At 45.9% G+C, this 24457-nt stretch overlaps 1 protein-coding gene across 2 annotated transcripts in view; it reads right to left on the reverse strand.

The window, feature by feature from the left end:
* The window catches only part of LOC143924688 (BTB/POZ domain-containing protein KCTD5-like), a 97377-nt gene that overhangs the window by 62914 nt on the left and 10006 nt on the right, over positions 1–24457 (reverse strand). For both annotated transcript variants that reach the window (XM_077449100.1, XM_077449101.1), the window contains exon 2: positions 3871–3979. In XM_077449100.1, coding sequence (XP_077305226.1) covers positions 3871–3979 — 109 coding nt within the window. The remainder of the gene's footprint in view (positions 1–3870; positions 3980–24457) is intronic.

Below are 24457 nucleotides of genomic sequence, written 5' to 3' on the forward strand. Positions count from 1 at the left end.
GATAGTATCCAGGGCCGCGTCACAAAAAGTACTTAAGGCCTTGCACTAGCTGGTCTGCTAGCTCCACACAGACAGGGGAGGCGTTCTGCTCTCCCAATTCGCGGTGCAAAAGTTTTGCTCACTCAGTCAGTGTCTGCGACACCAGTGCGGATGCCAGTACAGGTCGCACGGCTGACCCCTCAACCATAAATAAGGAACGAGCCACCGCCTCGGCCTTCCAATCCGCGGGATCCTTGAATGCAGGAGTCCCCTTAACCCGGGATCGTGGTTACTTTATTTAACCTAGATACTGGGGGGGTCGACGACTGGAGGAGCCGCCCACTTTTTGAGAAGGCTGAAGGGGTAACACACCGCCAAATTTTTGGGGACTGAAAAGGTCCGTTGCGGGTGACCCCATTCCCTGTAGATGAATTTGTCAAAATACATCAAATACGGGAACACCTTAGGTGAATGTGCTGGCCTGTGGGACCCAAAAGGGACCGGTATCACGCACAGCTGTGATGAGTGCTCCAACAAGCCGCTTTGTAGCGGCCGGACCCGGACGGGGAATCATCTTCACTGTCCGAATGGTCCTGGTCAGCCACGTCTGATAGGTCAGAGCAGGGGTCACCAGCTGCAGCAGGGCCCGAGTCTGCATCAGAGCTCTACCCAGAGGACGGGGGGGGGGGGGCAGGGGCCTCTTACGCGCACCTTTCCTTCAAGGCGCCGAATCTATCTTAGCAACATAGGAGTCTTTGGTGGTGGGTATACTTATCGCTAGACTCATCACCCTGGGGCGTTCTGTGAATGCCACTAGCAGTGCCTGTAGTCCCTAGGAGGTTCCCAGTTGCAGAGAGGAGAAAAACTGTCAGCAGCAGCTGCTTATAACAGCGGTGAAACGTTCTACAGAGCTAGCTTCAGCGTTCAGCAAGGAGCCATTTAGCGTCCTGTACACACAGTGGACACAGGAAACAGCAAGTGAGAGCACATGTAATGCTGCCACAAGAGAACTGCGGTGAAAAGAGCGCTCAGGCTTGAAAATGGCCGCCAATGTAACTAAATAGGAGATCCTAAAGAAGATGGCTGCTGAAGTTCACCAGGGGAATACAGGCTTTCCCACATCCAAGATGGCCGCCGGACAGCACCATGCGGTGACAGAACAAAACTAGAAATGTGCTGCCTGCCTACAGTCAGAACAACCTCCAAAAACACTTTTGGGACCACCCAGACCGGGACCAGGACCAACGCCAGCCGCACAGAGCCCCCACGGGTGAGAAACCAGCAAACACACACCGCCCGCAGCGCATGCGGCCACTCCCCTCAGAGGGGGAAAGGAGGTGCGATAGGGACTTGGGAGAGAAGATAGGGAGGTGAGGTGGCCCCCGAATCAACCCCCCAGGGAAGGCCCAGCTGCTCGCCCCACCGAGGCAGGGAGAGCCGTACTTACCAGTCCTGAAGAGCTGGGAGACATTCCAACACAGACCTACTCCTGCGCAGTTACAGGGTAGCTGCTGGGCCGGTATAATGTGACCCAGACTGCAGTAGCCTGGTCATGTGAATACCCCGGAGCATTGAAGCTCACCAACCACCTCTGGAGCCTAGGCATGTCGTGGCCTGCCGAGCCTTAGCTGCGGCCTGCTCAGACTCGATGGCCGGACTGGGGAGACTACAAAGATATCATTAACCAGCCTGTCACCCAGCCGGCAGTTGATGAAAGATCCTGGGATCTTCTATCTTGCGCAAAAAAACATCAAACCTGCAGCAAAAACATGGACCGAGAGGGCCTGCAGAGTTCCTAGGTCATTCTCCTTACTAGGCAAAATAAAAATTTAAGCTGCTGGGAGCAGTGAGGAGGGTTGATAGCACAGGGTCCGCCCCCCTGGGGCGGGATTAAAAGTTCTGTGTATTGTGTAACAATTTTGCCTAGTTCTCCTAATGGCAGGCTATACAACCCATTTAGTTACAGAGAGGAGCTGTGTCGGTCGGTGAATATAAGAGAAATTATTTTATTTTTTTAAGTCAGCAGCTACAAAAATACTGCAGCTGCTAACTTAATAATCGGACACTTACCTGTCCAAGGGTCCAGCGATGCGGGGGTCGGCATTGTCACTGTGGACGCCCGGCTGTGGCTTCACAACCAGGCACACATTGTGCATGCGAGAGCCGCGCGCTGTGACTGGCCGGACAAATATTTTGGACCTGTGATGTGTCCCAGATGATTGGCGAGGGGGGGGTGGCTGAAGAGGTGAACTTACTGCCGCGGGAGGAAGCGCGAGCTGGAACCCTCTAAAAAGAGCACCCCCACCAAATGTGGCATGTCAGGGAGTCACCTTGCCTTAAAGGGGAAGTTCCATTTATGGGTGGAACGCCTCTTTAATGCAACTAATGTAATTACTTGCATTTGACTTTGTATCAGCCTTTGTAATTCATTATACAGCAGCACTGACTGGCAGCAGACTGGGAGAGTTAAGGGACAGCAATGGAAGGCAGTCAGGTGAAATGTAGGCAAATATGTGGAGAAGGACAAAGCCATGGAGGAGAAAGCAAGAGAGTAGAGAGCTATAAAGAAGTGCAACTTTTAAGGTACAATTGAACCTTCCAGTTTAAACCCGCTAAATACATCCCAGGGGTATCAAAACAAAAAAGGCGTGCAAAGTCATGCAGAGTATACAAGTCTAGGTTCAAATCTATGCAGCTGCGCTTGATGCGTTTTTCAGGCACATTTATCAGTCCATTTTGTGTTTTTAAACTAGCATTTTTTATGCGTTATCGCATGTAGTTTTCATGCATTTTATGGTTTTGTTTTTTTCTTCCTCTTTAAAAATGCACTGTAAAACACACACTATATAGCTGGCTGCTAAGGAGGGGGCCGGGAAGCCAGCTGCTGCATCCTTAGCAGCCGATGAGTCATCCCCGCTGAAAGTAAAAGAAAAATCTCTGGGTGGGTTCTCTGGGTGATGTCATCGTGATGGACAAGTCCCATTGCTATACAAGAGTCGCCAGAGTGGGCAGCAACAAAACAGACAACAACATCTACAGAACAAAAGCGGCTTTTTACATTTTAGCGGGTAACCGGCGGTGAGGAAGAAGACAGCGGCGGGAAGGATAAGACGGTAGGTAGGAGAAGACAGAGCTATTAATAAAAGAATTGTCAAAAACCGTCTCTTGTGTTTTTATTAAATTTCACTGCTTTTTTTTTTTAATGGATACCCGATACCCATAGAGGGGGGCCAGGTTCTGAAGGCCCCCTTCTTGAAGGTGGGGGGGCTTCCAGATTCGAATAAGCGCCTGCCCACAGACCCCAACAACCACCGGATAGGATTGTCGGGAAGAGGCCCTTGTCCTCATCAACATGGGGGCAAGGTGCTTTGGGGTGGGGAGCACAAACCTCTCCACCATGTTGAGGGCATACAGCCTGGTATGGTTCAGGAGGGGGCTCACTCGCCCCCACCCTACCCTGATGCGCGGTATGCTCAGATAAGGGTCTGGTATGGATTTTGGGGGGGGGGGGGGGCCCACGCTTTTTTTTTTTTTAACGAAAATTGTTTTGCCGGCAATTATTTTTTTTTTTTTTTTTTTTACATTCAGCAAGGAACCCTGCTGACAGCTGATGACTCATCAATTGTTAAGGACGCAGCAGCCGCCTTTCTGCTTAGCAACCAGCTATATACAGTAATGAAAGTTCAGTTGGCCTTTAATGGCAACGTAGAAAGTGGTGCCATTCTTAGCTATGCAAATCTCAAGACCGAATGAACAGAAATACAAATCATTTGGCTTCCATCTGTGTATATATATTTTCAGCAATAAAATAAATTTAAAATTTTATTATATATATATATATATATATATATATATATATAAAGAAGGCGAGGAATACTCTGAACAGCTTACCTTCTTCTGCTAGGTCTTTGTTTATCACCAGTTTCCCGTGTCTCAAATAGTTCAAAACTGGCCCAAAGTATGTGGGGTCTCGGTCTATTATATAGGCACCAATTTCATCCTGCAAACACAAAATGTAGATGGATTAGACAGTTAAAAGGCTGCATCCTGAACACTGTCAAAATGATAAAATCTCCAAAACTTCCAAGATACGTTCAGTTCCCCGTCCGCCCCACATCCAATTACTAGCTACCAAAGAAAGTTCAATGGTGTTTTTTTTATATTTTGCAAAACCTCATCATCTAAAGAATAGGTTAGGAAGGAATGGGGGAAATAAAAATACACACACACACACACACACACACACACACACTTGTAAATTCTTGAATCACCACTTGGGAGATACCACTTTACTAACTTGCCTCTCCTTGGGGGGGGGGGGCTCTATAAAGTACTCAGGTCTTTATTAGGGATGCACCGAAATTTCGCAATTTGCCGAAAGGAAAAAACGGCCGATAATTGAGCCGAAAATGGGGTGGGGCCTGGGGGCAGAACTCCGCCCCCGCCCCTGGTGCCACCCATGATGGGGGGTGTATAGCGCAGGAGAGCCGCCGCCGTCTGGTTGAATAGAGCACCGGGAACAGCACAGCTTTAATTTCAATAGCTGGGTGTTCCCCGTCGCGCGCTGTCACACACAGCCCCTCCCCCTTGTCCGGGGAACTTTGATAGACAGATTCCCTGTCCAGATTGGACGGGTGATCTGTCTATCAAAGTGCCTGAACAAGGGGGAGGGGTTGTGTGTGACGGCGCGTGACGGGGAATACACAGCTATTGAAATTAAAGCTGTGCTGTTCCCGGCGCTCTATTCAACCAGACGGCTCTCTTCACTGCACAGGGGCATCGCTGGCTGCATCGCTGGCTGCCATCGCTGGGGGACATCGCTGGCTGCCATCGCTGGGGGACATCGCTGGGGGACATCGCTGGGGGACATCGCTGGGGGACATCGCTGGCTGCATCGCTGGGGGACATCGCTGGCTGCATCGCTGGGGGACATCGCTGGCTGCATCGCTGGGGGACATCGCTGGCTGCATCGCTGGGGGACATCACTGGCTGCATCGCTGGGGGACATCGCTGGCTGCATCGCTGGGGGACATCGCTGGCTGCATCGCTGGGGGACATCGCTGGCTGCATCGCTGGGGGACATCGCTGGCTGCATCGCTGGGGGACATCGCTGGCTGCATCGCTGGGGGACATCGCTGGCTGCACTTATCTCTTGTACCACGTCCCCAGTCCCCGACCACCTCCTGTACCACGTCCCCAGTCCCCGACCACCTCCTGTACCACGTCCCCAGTCCCCGACCACCTCCTGTACCACGTCCCCAGTCCCCGACCACCTCCTGTACCACGTCCCCAGTCCCCGACCACCTCCTGTACCACGTCCCCAGTCCCCGACCACCTCCTGTTCCACGTCCCCAGTCCCCGACCACCTCCTGTTCCACGTCCCCAGTCCCCGACCACCTCCTGTTCCACGTCCCCAGTCCCCGACCACCTCCTGTTCCACGTCCCCAGTCCCCGACCACCTCCTGTACCACGTCCCCAGTCCCCGACCACCTCCTGTACCACGTCCCCAGTCCCCGACCACCTCCTGTACCACGTCCCCAGTCCCCGACCACCTCCTGTACCACGTCCCCAGTCCCCGACCACCTCCTGTACCACGTCCCCAGTCCCCGACCACCTCCTGTACCACGTCCCCAGTCTCCGACCACCTCCTGTACCACGTCCCCAGTCTCCGACCACCTCCTGTACCACGTCCCCAGTCTCCGACCACCTCCTGTACCACGTCCCCAGTCTCCGACCACCTCCTGTACCACGTCCCCAGTCTCCGACCACCTCCTGTACCACGTCCCCAGTCTCCGACCACCTCCTGTACCACGTCCCCAGTCTCCGACCACCTCCTGTACCACGTCCCCAGTCTCCGACCACCTCCTGTACCACGTCCCCAGTCTCCGACCACCTCCTGTACCACGTCCCCAGTCTCCGACCACCTCCTGTACCACGTCCCCAGTCTCCGACCACCTCCTGTACCACGTCCCCAGTCTCTGACCATCTCCTGTATAAAAATATTTTTTAAAAACAGTCATTTTCCGTATCGGTTTCGGTTTTTGGCCTAGTGCATTTTTCATTTTCGGTATCGGCACCAAAAAACCCATTCGGTGCATCCCTAGTCTTTATCGCCGTTTGTGACCCTGTTAGACAGCAATAGTAACCTGAAAAAAGGTTTCAAGCCTCCACATGATATATAAAAACTGATTTATTTTTTTATGGCATTTAACTTTAAAGGGTATCTCACTTTAATAAAGCAGATCTCCATCCCATAACCTTAATGCATTCATGGACAGTGACATATGTACCCGTTCAGTTCAATAGTACTCACATTTCAGCAGCAACTTTTCCCAGTTGATAGTGAAATGCTTGTACAACAAATTTATAACATTAGGTTTAAACTCTTATATAAGCTTGTTGACCAGTTTGAGTCCCCGGGGTGGTTTTAAAATGACATTGAGATAGCAGCTATTTATCCTAGTGCAATTTTAAACTGTGACAGGGGTCAGCAGCTCCTGGTGGACCTGGCAGGGGTTAGCGCTGGAACCACCAGTTGCCTGTTTCAGCTCACATGCAGCACTATGTTTTAGCTCCTGGGCTTCCAGAGCACTTCACTTCCCTGTTGTGTTTACATAGGGAGTGTGATGACATCACCGCACATTCATTTAGTACAGAGGGTCAGGCAGAGCTGTCATAGCTTTGCCCAGACTTTTATACAACAACTAATCACTGCTATAGTCTTCGATTGTAGGCTGACTGCAGCCAGTAATAGATGATCAATATCAGTGATCTACTTCTGCAAACCTGATTCAGATCCAGACACTCAAAAAAGGATAATAAGGAGAATATTTTTATATATACAGTATCTAACAAAAGTGAGTACACCCCTCACAGTTTTGTAAATATTTTTTTGTGTGATAACACTGAGGAAATCTCACTTTGCTACAATGTAAAGTAGTGAGTGTACAGCTTGTACAACAGTGTAAATTTGCTGTCCCCTCAAAATAACTCACACAGCCATTAATGTCTAAACCGCTGGCAAAAATAGTGAGTACACTCCTAAGTGAAAATGTCAAAATTGGGCCCAAAAAGTGTCAATATTTTGTGTGGCCACCATTATTTTGCAGCACGACCTTAACCCTCTTGGGCATGGAGTTCACCAGAGCTTCACAGGTTTCCACTGGATTCTTCTTCCACTCCTCCATGACATCACGGAGCTGGTGGATGTTAGAGACCTTGCGCTCGCTCCTCCACCTTCCGTTTGAGGCCCCACAGACGCTCAATAGGGTTTAGGTCTGGAGACATGCTTGGCCAGTCCATCACCTTTACCTTCAGCTTCTTTAGGCAGTGGTCGTCTTGGAGGTGTGTTTAGGGTGTTGTCATGGGAATACAGCCCTGCAGCCCAGTCTCTGAAGGGAGGGGGGATCATGCTCTGCTTTAGTATGTCACAGTACATGTTGGCATTCATGGTTCCCTCAATGAACTGTAGCTCCCCAGTGTCGGGAACAGCACTCATGCAGCCCCAGACCATGACACTCCCACCACCATGCTTGACTGTAGGAAAGACACACTTGTCTTTGTACTCCTCACCTGGTTGCTGCCACACACACTTGACACCATCTGCACCAAATAAGTTTATCTTGGTCTCATCAGACCACAGAACACAGTTACAGTAATCCATGTCCCAAGTCTGCTCATCTTCAGCAAACTGTTTGCGGGCTTTCTTGTGCAACATCTTTAGAGGAGGCTTCCTTCTGGGAGGACAGCCATGCAGATCAATTTGATGCAGTGTGTGGCGTATGGTCTGAGCACTGACAGGCTGACCCCCACCCCTTTAACCTCTGCAGCAAAGCTGGCAGCACTCATACGTCTATTTCCCAAAAACAACCTCTGGATATGACGGTGAGCACGTGCACTCAACTTCTCTGGTCGACCTTGGTGAGGCCTGTTTTGAATGGAAACTGTCCTGTTAAACCGCTGGATGGTCTTGGCCACTGTGCTGCAGCTCAGTTTCATAGCCTTGGCAATACTCTTATAGCCTAGGCCAGTGATGGCGAACCTTGGCACCCCAGATGTTTTGGAACTACATTTCCCATGATGCTCATGCACTCTGCAGTGTAGTTGAGGATCATGGGAAATGTAGTTCCAAAACATCTGGGGTGCCAAGGTTCGCCATCACTGGCCTAGGCCATCTTTATGTAGAGCAACATTTTTTTTCCAGATCATCAGAGAGTTCTTTGTCATGTTTAACTTCCTGTGACCAATATGAGAGAGTCACACCTGAGACCTTGTAACGAGTGACACATGACACCGGGGAGGGAAAAATGGCTAATTGGGCCCAATTTGGACATTTTCACTTAGGGGTGTACTCAGTTTTGTGAGAGAGTGTGTGTGCGTATTATATACATATTATATATACATACACACACTCTCTCACAAAACTGAGTACACCCCTAAGTGAAAATGTCCAAATTGGGCCCAATTAGCCATTTTTCCCTCCCCGGTGTCATGTGTCACTCGTTACAAGGTCTCAGGTGTGACTCTCTCATATTGGTCACAGGAAGTTAAACATGACAAAGAACTCTCTGAGGATCTGAAAAAAAAAAAAAATTGTTGCTCTACATAAAGATTGCCTAGGCTATAAGTGATAATGTCCATCATTTTAGTATAATATATATATATATATATATATATATATATATATATATATATATATATATATATATATATATATATATACACACATATACATATACACACACATACATATACATCTACATATACATACATATACATATACATATACATACACACACACACACACACACACACACACACATATACATATACACATACATACATACATATACACACACACACACACACACACACACACACACACATATACATATACACATACATACATACATATACACACACACACACACACACACACGGTGAGGCAGCAGAGCTGCAAACTGGGTGTGCAGGAGCCTGGTATTGCACCCGGCCATCCTATGGAGAAAAAAAATAAAAGCTAATTTTATTTTATTTTTTGCTGCAAAGAACATGCACGTTTCATTTATTTTTTTATGCCTTTAAACATTCCGGAGCTCAAGTAGTTAAGAAAACCAATTTTGGAAGGGAGGTTCTATTTTATGCACAAGGCAGCTGCACAACAGGATATCATTTGCACAAAGCACAGAATACATGAATAATGCAAAACAGCATTAATGAAAACAAGGATATATAGTTTTATCCTTAGAGGTAAGGATATTCAATATAGCCTAATAAGAAAGGGGCAACTGAACCACATCCAGGTGGGCTTTTAAGTTGCCTCACCTCACCAAACCTTTTCATATTCTTCCTGCTCAGCATCCCTATTGGACAGACTTCCTTTACTTCCTGTCGATTTTGTCTCTGTTACAGGGACACATCCCATTTGTGCCCTTGACCATCATCACTAAAAGTGAAAGCAAAAGAAAAAGCCCAAATCTTAGATTGTCTCCACAACAGAAATAGTGGGGAAATCTTCCAATGGGGGCACTAGTTCTGGTGAGCCCGCTGACAAGGTATTACCTCATTTCTGAGTAAACCTTACTCTATTAAACAAAACAAAAAAAATCTTAATTAACATATACTTAAAATACTTGAAACTGGGTCTGCTTTTCCATGCATCTTGACTGTACAATAACCATAACCTGTAATGCATAATACCCCGTCATATTTCACCATTTAGCTCACTATTTTTACTATAAAGCCTGAGTGTGCCATATGACACACAGAAGGGGGAAAATAAAAAGGTATACAATTGAGACTGAAAAATCAAACACACGCACACACACACACACACACACACACCTCAAAAAGTAACATCTGGGGAATTGATGTATTTATGTAATTATCATTTACTGGCTGCTAACATATTGCTGAAGAGCAGCTAAATAAATCTAGAATTCCCAAGAGACAAATCATTTCCCTTGTGGAACTTTAGACACTTGCAAGTGAGCAAGAATAATAGTTGTTATGGCATTAGTAGAGTGACAAACAATCCGTGTCATGCGCAATCCGACAGCTGTGACAAATGCTCCTGCATCTCAGGAAAAGGCCAATTCCGAATGGCTACAAGTGCCACTAGAATTAAAAGAAGCTGTCATAAGCCTATTCAGGGCAAAATGATCAAAGGAAAACCAAGTTAAGAGAAATACAATGGGCAGCCATTGCTGGACACCCTTTCTAAAAATTCCAGTTGCCTGGGGGGTCACGAGGACCATATGGTCGGGTCAGTGCCTCAAAGTATTGAAGCCAGCAGTCATGCAATGTTTATAATAAAACTCTAGACTTTATAACCACATTATTTTTTAAATAACACGTTATACTCACCTGCTCTGTGCAATGCTATCACACAGAATGAAGCCCTCCAGTGCAGGATTATCACCGCTGATCGGGCCGACATCTTCCCCTGGTCTTTCTTTTGGGTTTGCAAGCTCCAGCTATATGATTGACGGAAGCCACGATGACGTCACTCCCGCAAATGCGGGTGGGAGCCCTCGGTTCTGGCACAAAGCTTTGAAGGTCTGGCAAGGTATGCAACAGTGATGCAACTGGCTGCATCTACTGGCGCACTGGAGATATTCATTTTACCTACAGGCAAGCCTTATTTATAGGCTTACCTATAAGTAAAAATGAACAATCGGGGTTTACTACCGCTTTAATATAAAGGGTTGGGCAGCGCCCACCCTCCATCCAGATCTACAACACCACCTGCCTGTGCCCTGCTTTACCCAGAAGAGTACACCCAGCTAATAAGTGCCTCGGTCCTGCCCTGTAAAAAGGTAATACTGTGCAGGGGAGGCTGCCAGTAAACGGGGAACTGAAATGTAAGGGAGAAACGGGGGCTATTACTGCAAGGGGGATTGTGATGGGCACTGTGATGTGCCGGGGACCACAGTGTAACAGTGACACGATCTGACATTTTTGACACTTTGCTTGGAACCAGTGACACTAATACAGTGTCACTGTACTAATGACCCTGGCAAAGAAGGGGTTACCATTTAGGGCGATCAAGGGGTTAAGCCGTGTCTAGCCTTGTTTACATTGGCAAGACACAGAGAACTGAGATATGCCTATGATCGATGGGTGGCGGACGACATCAAGTGCCTGGCACACAGATGAGCTTCTTCTGTGAATTATCACTGCAGAAGCAGGCCACTGGTGTTCTGCCGAGAAAGTTCCCCCCGGGGGATAATGATCCCCCTGCACTGCGCAGGCGCAATGCTTGCGCAGTACGAACCACAACGGAGCCGCCAAAAACAGTGGAAGCTGAACACCTGCGAGTCAGCTGTACACAGCGCCTGCGTGCCAACACTGTTGTAAAAAAAACACTTTGTAACAGGGTCGCTTGCCATGCTTCACTTGCCGTATTTATATTCTAACTCTATGTCCACTTGGATGGTGGGGCTTGAACCTGGACTCAGGGCAGAATGTAGTACGCAGGCGCCGTGTAGAGCCGACGATCAGCTGTTCATCTTCGGAGACTTTCAGCGGCTCTGTAGTTATTTGTACTGCGCAAGCGCAAGTGCGCAGTACAGGAGGGTCCTTATCCGACCAGGGAACTTTCTCGGCAAGACACCGGCGTCGCGCAAGCCCCCTGCAGGCAGAAATCTGGAAGTACGTGTACCAGTATATATTACACACACACGTAATCCGGTGCACAGCTGCTGCCCTTTAGCAGTAAAACTGCTAAAAGAACAAGCGGTTAAGTGGTTATAAGCCTTAGACATGAAATAGGAGTACATCCTTTTATATGTTGTACTTGACTATCCAAAGAACAGAGTGTGATTTCTCTCTGCTGCCACATTCCTCTTTGCTTCTGACAGTTTTTCTAGACCCCATGAGAGAAGTGACAGGAAGGAGATCTCCAGCCTGTGACCGATAACCTTATCTCTGCATGTTCTCTGTGTACTGTGCTCAGAGCTGTCCCCACTGAGAGACTTCAGATCCGACTCCCTGCTGCTAGCGCTGAGAGAAAAAAAAATAAAACATTCTTTCCACTCTGTTTTCTACAGAAGAAATGGCTGCAGATAAACAGAAACAAGAAGCTGGAAAGGTAGAGTACTGTGCTACAAGTTAGATTTGTTTTAAAAGTGCTTTATTCATGTGTCTGTGCGCATGCGTGTGTGTGCGCACACATGTGTGTGGGTGAGCGAGTGTGCGCATGCGTGTGGGTGTGCCCATTTGTGTTTGTGCATGCATGTGTCCGTGCATGTGTGGGTGTGCGCACGCATGTGTCTGTGCAAGGTGAATCGAGATCACGTTTTTTTAACGATTAATCGTGCAGCTCTAGTCTGTATGCATGTGTGCGTATTCATGTATGTATGTGTATGCACGTGTGTATGTTACCTTTAATCCGGACCCCCCCCCCCCCCCCATCAGAACTGCTTTTGTAAGGCTTGTGTGCGATAGCAGCCAGGACTGCTGCTCCTCTGAAAAGCAATCCATGAACAGATCGCTTTTAAGAGGCATTACATTGCCTCCTCACCACCCGTTTTAAGCCCGCAAATGCAGCATCACTATACCGCAACTGGCTATCTTCCTTGAGATGGGTACAATGGATAACAGGTTGGTAGTAAAGTCATTCTAGGTAAACCTTTTGCTGGACAGATTAGGAAATCCTCAAACCCTTCAAGTATTTTTGTCTTATTGGGGAGATCTTTTCTCCCCAATAAATGCAGCATCACTATACCGCAACTGTGCAATCCACACAGTTTCGGGGAAGTTGCAGCGCAAGCCCATTCACCCTGAGTATACCTCCAGCTGCAGCCACAGCATGTGTACACCCCCAGCTGCTCCCTCTGCAGCTAAAGGGGGAAAAGTTGGGGGTGGTAAAACAGCTTAACCATGTGGTTTTACTGCCCCTCCAACCTGACATGTGAACAAGCCCTTGGTTCACATCTGTGTAGCTGCGTGCTGTGTGTAGGGCAGCCCATTCATTTCAATGGAAAGAAGTCCCCGCGTTTTTTTTTTGTTTTTTTTTTATCGCACTGCACCAAAAGCACCCCAGATTTTCCAATGTGTGGGGTATCATTAAGAATTAATGGTACCCTAAAGAGCATTTGTCTTCGTGTTGGGAACAAGGGCGACAAAGGCAAGAGAATTCTTGTTGGGCAGTGTATTAGTGCTCGAACGAACACACTCAGACCGAATGTTAATGGTTCAAAAAATGTCAGGCAAAATGGTTGGCCCTCACGCATATTCACTTCATCAAATCTGGACCTCTTTGAAAAAAAAGTTTGGACACCCCTGAGCTAAAGGCTGAGCACTTCACTGGGTATTTGTGAGGATTTCAACCACTAAGCAAATGTTTGCATTTTTGTAGTAATGGTGTAATTGGGAAGGGGGAATCTTATACAACAGAGCGTTATCCTATAGTACAATAAGCAAAGAGGGGTCACTGGCTATCGTCCTTGAGATGGGGACAATGGATAACAGGTTGGTAGTAAAGTAATTCTAGGTAAACCTGTTGCAGGACAGATTAGGAAATCCTCAAACCCTTCAAGTATTTTTTGTCTTATTAGGGAGATCTTTTCTATTCCTGTGCCATAGCAATGCTGCCACTGCCAGCAGGTTGAACGTAAAATGAGGTAGGTCCTCAGTAAAGGGGCAGCTATGAAGTTTTGAGGGATATATGAATCGTGAATGTTGATGCTGAGCAGGCGGCTCACATGCACAGATATGCACTTGGAGCCCTTCAGACAAGAGTGAGAACAATTAAACCAGAGAGCCAAATTCAAAAAGGTAAGAGTTCAAACATAATTATAAAAGAGGAAATCTACATAAAATCCACAAAGAAAGCCAACACATTTCAGGGATCTGAAAGCTCCCCTTTCATTAGGGCTTGCAAAGCAGCCACTTAATGTAGCAGTGTTTCCACTGCAGCAGGAGGATTTAACGTGGGAACAACACAAACGTATTGCTCACGGTCTGGACAAGTCACGCAATTTTAGCTGTGTAAATACACATAGCTAGGTTAGTTGTCCTGGAGTAGGAAAGACAGGATGCAGCAATAGTGGTGTTAAATGCAAGAAGGCATTCTAGAACCCTCTTAGGTGAATATGCTTCTTGCTCATCCCTGTTGATTATAACACCATATGCAGTGAAACCTGTTCTTACCGAAAACCTTTAGAAAACAGCACACAACAGTACAATCTGAAAGAATCGCAGAATTGGCAAAAAATAAAATAAAAAAATAAAAATAAAAAAGGTGTGAAACCTTCAGACTTGATTATTTGCATGGGCATGTTTAATGATCAGGCTGTTAAAACTAAACCCAGTCCTTGCATGCATCATGTAAATTTCTGCACATGCCAACCAAATGCTATTTTATTAAACACACCAATTCAAATATGTTTAAAGTGATTGTAAAGTCTTGTAAGTAAAAAAAAAAAAAAAAACAAAAAAAAAAAAAAACACACACACAATACACACACACACACACACACACACAACAAAAACTATACTTACCCTGCTCTGTGCAGCTGGTTTTGCACAGAGTGGCCCAGATTGTCCTCTTCTCAGGTCCCTCTTTGCTGCTCCTAGCCCCTCCCTCCTATCAAGTGCCCCCCCAGTCAGCAGCTTGCTATGGGGGTACTGGGGCCGAGTCACAGCATTGTGTGTCCATTCAGACACGGATCCCCGACCCGGTCACCTCTCTCCCCTGATTGGCTGACTAACAGCCGCGGGGGCCAATGGCACTGCTACTGTGTCTTAGCCAATCAGGAGTGTCCCGGATGGCTTAGACATTCGTGGACATCACTGAAAAGAGATGGAGCTCAGGTAAGTGATTAAGGGGGTGCTAGGGAAGCTGTTATAATGTTGTTAGATATAGCTGTAATAATGCTGTTCTATGCATTATCTTAATGCATAGAATGCTTTAAGATAAATGCATTAAAGCGGAGGTCCACCCTAAAATGGACCTTCCGCTCATCGGATTCCTCCCCCCCTCCGGCGCCACGATTGGCACCTTTCAGGGGGGAGGGGTTGCAGTTACCTGGATAATCCAGGTAACTGCACCCACTTACGGGCTAGCTCTCTGCGGAAAGGGGCGTACATTACGCCCCCGCAAGTGCCCGCCCCCTTCCGCAAGTGCCCCGCTGCCTGCTGGGAAACACACAGATCCCAGAGGCAGCGGGGACCGTCCTCATTGCGCAGCGCGGCTCGCGCATGCGCAGTAGGGAACCGGGAAATGAAGCCGAAGGGCTCCATTTCCTGATTCCCATACCCAAGATGGCGGCGGCAGCACTCGAGTGTCGATCTAGAGATCGGCTTCGGGTGCCGACATCGCGGGCGCGCTGGACAGGTGTCACTATTTTAAAAGTCAGCAGCTGCAGTATTTGTAGCTGCGGACTCCCGCTTTAAGATAGAAAAACCTTCTGCCTTTATAGCTCCTTTAAGACTAGTACACATGAGTCAAATGTCGGGAGGCATCAGCCGGTTCCATAGAAACCAGCCGACATTTGGCCCATGCGTACTGCAGTCGGTCAGACAGAAATCTATGGGAGACGTCACCCACCGCTCCAGACTTTACTAGCCTTTGTAGGGGTGCACTTTACACTCCCCTGAAGCAGCTGCTGGCTAACGGGAGAACATGATTGGACTGGTATGGCCTGAAAATAGGCAGTATATTAATATTTCTTACACAGAGTAGTACAGTGCCTTGAAAATGTATTCATACCCCTTGCAATTTTCCAAATCTTGCCACATTACAACCAAAACGTAAATGTATTTTATTGGTTTTTGGTTTTCTGTTAAAAAGTGTAATATATATATATTTTACTGGGATTTTATGTGAAAGACCAACACAAAAATGGGCACATAATTGTGACATGGAAAGAAAATGATAAATATGTGAAATAAGTGTGGCGTGCATTTGTATTCATCCCCCTTCCCCCGGATACCCCGAACTCTAGTGGCACCAATTGCATTCAGAAGTCACCTAACTAGTTAAGAGTTCACCTGTGTGTAATTTAATCTCAGTATAAATGCAGCTGTTCTGTGAAGCCCTCAGAGGTTTGTTAGAGAACCTTAGTGAACAAACAGCATCATGAAGACCAAGGAATACACCAGACAGGTCGGGATAAGGTTGTGGAGACGTTTAAACAGGGTAAGGTTATTAAAAAAAAAATTTTTTAAACTTATATATATCCCAAGCTTTGGGAGCACTGTTTAATCCATCATCTGAAAATGGAAAGAGTAACTGCAAACCTACCAAGACATGGCCGTCCACCTAAACTGACAGGCTGGACAAGCTCAGGTGGTAGAATCTGTCCACAGGACAACTATTAGTCGTGCACTTCACAAATCTGACCTTTATAGAAGAGTGGCAAGAAGAAAGTCATTGTTGAAGGAAAGCCATAAGAAGTCCCATTTGCAGTTTGCGACAAGCTATCTAGGGGACACAGTAAACATGTGGAAGAAGGTTCTCTGGTCAGATGAGACCAAAATTTAACTTTTTTGGCCCAAAAGCAAAAGAGCTGTGATGGGAAACTAACACTGTACATCCTGAACACACCATCCTTATCATGAAACATGGTGGTGGCAGCATCATGTTGTGGGGATGCTTTTCTTCAGCAGGGACAGGAAAGCTGGTCAGAGTTGATGGGCCAGAGAAGGAATGAGCCAAATACAGGGCAATCTTAGAAGAAAACCTGTTAGAGTCTGCAAAAGACTTGACTGGGGCGGAGGTTCACCTTCCAGCAGGACAATGACCCTAAATATAAAAGCCAGAGCTGCAATGGAATGGTTTAGATCAAAGCATATTCATGTGTTAGAATGGCCCAGTCCAAGTCCAGACCTAAATCCAATTGAGAATCTATGGCAAGATATGAAAATTGCTGTTCACAGACGTTATCCATACAATCTGACAGAGTTTGAGCTATTCTGCAAAGAAAAAAAAAAAAAAAAAAAAAAAAAAAAGGCCAGCAATTTCACTCTAGATGTGCCAAACTGGTAAAGACACCCAAAAAGACTTGCAGCTGTAATTGCAGGGAAAGGTGGTTCTACAAAGTATTGACTGGGGGGCTGAATACAAATACATGCCACACTTTTCAAATATTTATTTGTAAAAGAAAATTGAAAATCTTTTATTGTTTTCATTCCACTTCACACTTACATGTTCCTCTTTGTGTTGGTCGATCACATAAAATCCCAATAAAATAAATTTACGTTTTTGGTTGTAACAAGACAATATGTGGAAAATTTCAACGGATATGAATACTTTTTGAAGGCACTGTTAGTCTAGGTGTTAGGAGCGGAGAGTCGTTAGGTAAAGCCCAAACTCCCTTTTAAAGCGGTTATAAACCTTTGTGTTTTTTCACCTTAACGCATCCTATGGTGAAAAAACACCAGGCAGTGACCAGTCCCCCAGGCCCCCCCCCCCCCCATTTTACTTACCTGAGCCTTGGAGCTTGACCCAGTGGGGATGCGCTGTCTCTCTGCCCAGGGTTCTCACCTCGATTGGCTAGATTGATAGTAGCGCAGCCATTGGCTCCCGCTGCTCTCAATCAAATCCAAGACGCATGCACCAGGGGGGCGGGGACGAGTGATAAATTCGGCAGCTATGGACACCGAATGCTGGACTCGAGCGTGCCCGCAAGGTAACCCCCTCGGGAGAGCGCTTCTCCTAGGGGGTTATCTGATGTGGGGAGGAGCCGCAACAGCTGCCGGGGGACCCCAGAAGACGAGGTTCGGGGCCACTCTGTGCAACGAGCTGCACAGTGAGGTACGTTTTTTTTTTTTTTTTTTTTTTTTAATAACACACACACACACACCAAACAAACCCTTACAATCAATCACTTTAAGCTTTAAACAGCAGATGCCATCCGACACATTCAAAGCTTCCTCATTTGATTAACCAATTATTCAGTAGGTAAATCTTTTTCCCCTTCAGGCACTTTTAAGGAGGTTTCCTGGGTTCTCTCCGAGAAGGCTGTAAATAGGCAAATCCTTTCTTTGTGAATGCAAATCAAGCAGGGAGACCCAAATAGACCCAACAGATAAGCTCATCTGAAAACTTTTCGGAAATATGCAAAAAGAAGAATGAAGAATGCTTTACATATTTAAACAAGTACCATTTACCAATAGTACAAAACATAGAAATTACATATGTAAACTGTTTTAAACTGCTTCACTATTGTAAAGTTTATTCCATGCTACAGTATAGCTGTGACTGAACCGCATTTGTTGGTTGATTGACATGTCACTACTTTGTCCTGTAGGTGGATGGACCCACAGCACACATGGGGTACATGGACTTCAGACACTCCCAGAAGAGTCGGACAAAGTCACTTTAATTAGCACACTTCAGACAGGAGCATTCAGATGCAGTGCGCGCATGGACACAGTCACATGTCAAAATTTGACATGTGGGCAGGAGCACAAACCCAAATGTGTGTGTGTGTGTGTTCTGATCTGTGCAATTTTGACACACGACTGTGTCTATACAGCTGTGGAATCTGCATCCACTTCTATGGGCTGTCTGTACAAAACTCCAAGAAGGATGCACACACAGCAAATAAAAAAAAAAAAAAAAAGTAAAAAAAAAAAAAAAAGAAGCAGCTCAGCACAAAGAATGGGTCTCAGGTGGTATCTGAATGAGCCCTAAGTGACTATAAATACAAACCGGCAAACTTTTCAACAAAAGTTCTGGCTACAGAAATTTCAGCCAAATATAAATCTCTACACTAATATGCAAAACATTACCTATGAATGTAGGATGGGCAGATGACTGAAAGGTTAGCCCGCTCCATTCATAAATTGTCTTCTATTCATAGAAGCTGTAGTACGACTTCTATGGACGAAGCAGAAAGGCGGGCACAGTTGGGTTCTCTTGATGACAGCTCCTCCGTTCTAATAAGCCTTCTACACTGAAAGACTAGGACAACAAGGGAGGGGAGGGAAGATTACTACTTAAAGAGGAAGTAAACCCTGATGAGTTTACTTCCTCTTTCATTCCCTGCAAAGGTAAAGCATAATGGACTACCATGCATCGCATAGTAGTCCATTATGTGTAACTTACCTGACACAGGAGCCAGCGATGTCACCGCTGTCCTCTGTAGTCTGGCGCATCCACCTTCTCGGTGGGTCTCGCTACTCCACCGCTGTCATTCGGCGAAGCCGCGATGACGTCACTCCCGCGCATGCGCACAGGAGCCGCCACGCGCGGCATATTCGCCATTGACGGTGCCGCACTTAGTGCGCATGCGCCGTAGACAGCGGTGCCTGTCTTTCGGCAAATATCTCATAAACCGTGTAGGTTTAGGAGATATTTCTTGTACCTACAGGTAAGCCTTAATCTAGGCTTACCTGTAGGTCAAAGTGTGTTGTAAGGGTTTACAACCACTTTAAAGTGGAACTTTAGTCAGAAAATTAGGTCCTGGTAGATCACTGGCCCCTTTCGCAGGTATAGCTATGCAAAATATAAAAAATTAGTGCCTATACAGGCAGTCCCCGAGTTACGAACAGGTTAGGGAGGAGTGCCTGTTTGTTCTTAAGGCGGATTCCGGTGATTTCCAATGTCGTTTTCCGCTGCTTTCCGATGTGCCCGCCGGCGCCGCCTGCCGTTCGTAAGTAGGAGTTGTTCGCAAGTCGGAGGTTCGTAACTTGGGGACCTGCTGTACTGTAAAATCTAGTAATACACTGTCTCATCCTGCTCTGCACATGCTCAGTTGCTCTCCATTTTTAGGCACTGCTGAGTTATGTCCCTTGTGCTTAGTGTTCTTTGTAAAGTTGGGCTTTAAACCATCACAACAAACAGTGGTTCTTAAAGTGGAACTTTAGCCATAACAATTTGATAAAAAAAAAAAAAAAAAAATAATAATAATAACAACCTTCTTGAGCAAGAAACATACCTTTCACATTAAAAATTTTGCAACCAAAATTAGCTCCAGCTTTGTTACGGTTTCTTCTTCCTGGAGGCTGCCATTTTGCTGAAGCCCAGAGCCCCATGAGCAGCAGTAAATCTTTGGGCTGTCAGTGGATCGGCCTCTACAATTTCGGCACAGTGCCCAAAAATAGAGAGAACTGAGTATGTGCAGAACAGGGAGAGAGTGTATAGGCACTTATTTTTAATGATTTACATAGCTATACCTGCAAAGGGGTCAGTTTGCAGTGCTCTAGCAGGACTTCATTTTCTGAATAAAGTTCCACTTTAATAAGTTAAATGTACAGTATGTGGATTGACATCATGGTCCTGAAGAAGCAAATTGGATCAGTGTAGCGAGTAGACCTGTTCAATGTGCTTTGTAATTGGTCAACATACTTTGATAAGATTAAAGGGGTTGTAATTAAAGCTTAAATTTTTTTCCCCTTTTGGTGGCACATCTGCAGGCTGGATCGCAAGTTGGACTGTATGAGTCTATAGAGACACAGCGTGGTTCAGACCCCCTATACCTCCTCACAGGATCTGACTGATTGCAGAGGGGGAGAAGATCTGCTGCAGACGGGCATAGCACTGGCTCAAGATCGGGCTCAGGTAAGTGCAGGGCAGCGAATACATTAGGGTAAAAATTTAGAAAGGAGCCAATAAACTATAAACTAAAATAAATAAAAATTCTAGGATAGAATAGAATAGAGATTATATATATATATATATTTTTTTTTTTTTTTTTTTTTTTTAATGTTATCCCTCCAAATCTAAATGATAACATTGAAAAGGGACAGAGATTATTCTGAGCCTGACAATAGTTCACTTAAAAGCTTGAAGCAAAATTGTCCCATGCAAAGTAGCTTGCTAAACCAAAAGCTTTTACACACAAAGGGTCATTTATGACCAGCACTTAAGCTTTCAACCAATTACAAAAGAGAAGCATTAGAGACACCGCTGAGACTGGCTTTCCAAAGTAATATTTCAACACTATTTGGTGACAAAGCGCATTTGACATTTGGCGATAGGTTCACCTTAAATGCTGCTGAGCCTGTAAAAGAGAATATACACTGATCAGCCATAACATTACAACTAACAGGTAAAGTGAACAACATTGATGATCTCCTTACAACAGCATCTGAAAGTGGCTGTGATATATTAGGCAGCAAGGGAACATGTTTTCCCTGAAGTTGATGTGTTGAAAGCAGGAAAGATGTGCAAGTGTGAGGATCTGAGAGACTGACAAGGGCCAAATTGTTAATAACTAGACTGGGTCAGTGCAACTCCAAAACTGCAGCTCTTGTGGGATGTTCCCAGTCTGAGATGCTCAGGACTTACCAAAACGTAGTCAAAGGAAGGAAAACTGGCGATCTGGCAACAGGGTCATGGGTGGCCAAAACTCATAGATCCACGTGGGGAGCCAAGGCTGGCTTGTGTAGTACGACCCGACAGAAAAGCTACTGTAGCTCAATGGCTGAAAAAATACTGCTGGTTCTGACAGCAAGTTGTAAAGCCGCAGACTGGTCAGGGTGCCCATGCCAACAGTGTCCACAGCAAAAAGTGCCTACGACGATGTGAGCATCAAAACTGGACCACAGAGCAATGAAGAAGGTGGCCTGGTCTGATAAATTCAAGAAAGGTTTGAAGAGCACAACAAGTTTGAGATGTTGACTTGGACCCCAAATTCTCCAGATCTCAATCCAATCAAGCAACTACGGGATGTGCTGAAAAAAGTCCAATCTAGATAGGCGCTACCGCACAATTTACAGAACTTAAAAAATCTGCTGCTGACAGCCAGGTGCCAGATAACATAGTATACCTACGGAGGTCTAGGGACCCATGCCTCGACAAGTTATGGTGGGTGGTCATAATGTTATGGCTGATTGGTGCATAGTTTACCTTTCTGCTTATATTGTATGCTCAAGTCCAAGCCCAAGTCAGAGGTTCTGCAATGCCATTTATGCAGAAAACTGAAACAAGGCTAATGCTTTATTCTATTAGGTTTAAAACAGGGGTAGGCAACCCAGGACCCTCCAGCTGTTGTGGAACTACATTTCCCATGAGGCATTGCAAGTCTGGCAGTTACAATTGCTCCCAGAGGCATAATGGGACTTATAGTTCTGAAACAGCGGGAGGGCACCAGGTTACCTACTCCTGGTTTAAAAGATAAGTTTACCTTTTGTAACACATTACAACCGCATTCAGGGTGTAACATAGGGGTGCAACGGATCAAAAAAAACTCACGGGTTGGATCGTTCCTCGGATCAGAGTCACGGATCGGATAATTTTTTCAGATCAGCAAATAATAATTGAATTTGCAAAAACCTGTGAAAATTCCACCACCATATAGTCCCCACTGTAATATCCATAATCTCCCCCACTGTAACATTGGCCGAGTATGGCTGTGTACAGCCGAGCATGGCTGGGTATGGCAGAGTACGGCTGGGTATTGGCAGGGTATGGCAGAGTATGGAGGGATGGCTGTGACTGCAATTGTCACAGAGCAGCGCTGTGGGCACTACAGATCCAGCCCACAGCGCTGCTGCCATCCAATCTCTACCCTCCACTGTACAGATCAGTACACAGACGGGAGAGAGGAACCGGCTTCATAACATGACGCCGGTTTGTTTACAAGTGATCACTCCGTCATTTAACGGAGCAATCACATTGTAAACTGCCACTGGGTGTACAAAGATGGCCGCTGCTCCAGAGCTAGGCCAAAGCCGGTGCCCTTCCTAAGGCCGAGGAGCGCTCCCCGGATTGCGGCATGTGCCGATCCGAACAGAGTGACCCGTTCGGATCACGGATCGGTGACGATCCGTTGCACCCCTAGTGTAACATGTTATAAATGTACCAGCCACCACACGCCACTCTGATCCCCACAAAGAAAACATTGTTCTGTGAATGAACGGACTACAATTAAATGACACCCTTTGCAGCTGTCTGCTTAAAGTTCTCAATGAACTACCAAGGCGCTTTTGAGCACTGTGGTAGTTCCTTCATTCTTCCTGTCAGCGTGAAACTGCCTGTCCATACAATGTATGGGGCAGACAGATTACACCCTGACAGTCTGCAGGAGACCTGCATGGCATTAACGATCTGATTGCTGGTGCAATGCTTTCCAGATTTCTAAAAAATAAAACACACTAATAATAATAATAACATTAATAAAATGTGCATTTTTTTTTATTAAAAAGGTGAACTTATCCTTTAAAGTGATTGTAAATCCTTGTTTTTTTCTTGGTTTCTTTTTAAACAACATATCATACTTACCTCCACTGTGGAGTTCGTTTTGCACAGTGTGGCCCCGATCATCCTCTTCTGGGGTCCCCTGGCAGCGCTATCAGCTCCTCCCTGCATCGTATAACCTAGGAGAAGCGCTCTCCCGGGGGGTTACCTTGCTCCTGAGTCCAGAATTTGCGTCCATAGACGCAAAATGCAGGACTCGGCCCCGCCCCCGTGTCATTGGATTTGATTGACACCAGCGGGAGCCAATGGCTGCGCTGCTATCAATCTATCCAATCAAGAGCGGAGAACCCCAGGCAGAAAAGGTGAGCGCGTCTCCACCGAGGGAACAAGCGGGCTCAGGTGAGTAAAACAGAGGGGCTATGGGGCTGGTCACTGTCAGAAGTTTTTCCACCTTAATGCATAGGATGCATTAAGGTGAAAAAACACCAGGGTTTACAACCCCTTAAGCCAGTGTCCTACAAATCCATATCAAAAGCATGGGTCTGTTCTCATCCAGCACAACTATTGCAGGTCAGTAAATCAAGCGAAGATCAGGATTCTTAAAAGGGATCTCTCCACCTTGACAAAGTCAGAAATGGCAGCTTCCATATTCCCATTTTTTCAGGACTACTTTAAATCACACTAGTTCCTTCACTATGCATATCATCACTATGGAATCTGAAACCCTCAAACAACGCATGTAATCTCAGTTAAAAACAAAAAACAAAAAAAAAAAAAAAAAGTGAGTTTCTAGTATGAAAATGTAAAAGGTATAATAGTGTTGCAGAGCTGCACGATTCTGGCTAAAATGAGAATCACGATTTTTTTTCTTAGAATAAAGATTACGATTCTGGTGGCATAACATCTTTCACATTATACAAAAAAATTGGGTTAACTTTACTGTTTAGTTTTTTTTTTTTTTTAATACATTAAAGTGCATTTAAAAAATAAAATAAAAATTGTGTTTGAAAAACCGCTGCGCAAATATGGTGTGACAAAATATTGCAACAACCACCATTTAAAAAAAAAATAATAATATCATGTTTGGGTGTTCAGTATTTTTTGCTAGAAATTACTCGATTTTAACTTTGTAAACAAACGTCAGAAAAAGGTTTTAGCCTTTAGACCCCTTTCACACTGGGCATTTTTCAGGCGCTTTAGCGTTTAAAAAAAAAAAAAAAAAAAAAAAAGCGATTGAAAGCCAGCGCCCGAAAAATGCATGTAAAGTACTGCTTAAACTAGCGGCGCTTTACCAGTGTTTTTCGAGTGCTAATGGGGTGCTTTTAACCACTGCTAGTGGCCAAATAAAGGGTTAAAAGCGCACACAAAGCGCCGCTGCCAAAAGCA

The sequence above is a fragment of the Lithobates pipiens genome, unplaced genomic scaffold (genome assembly GCF_037356315.1).
Source record: "Lithobates pipiens isolate NorthernLeopardFrog02 unplaced genomic scaffold, aLitPip1_a1.2 Scaffold_22, whole genome shotgun sequence".
NCBI lineage: Eukaryota > Metazoa > Chordata > Amphibia > Anura > Ranidae > Lithobates > Lithobates pipiens.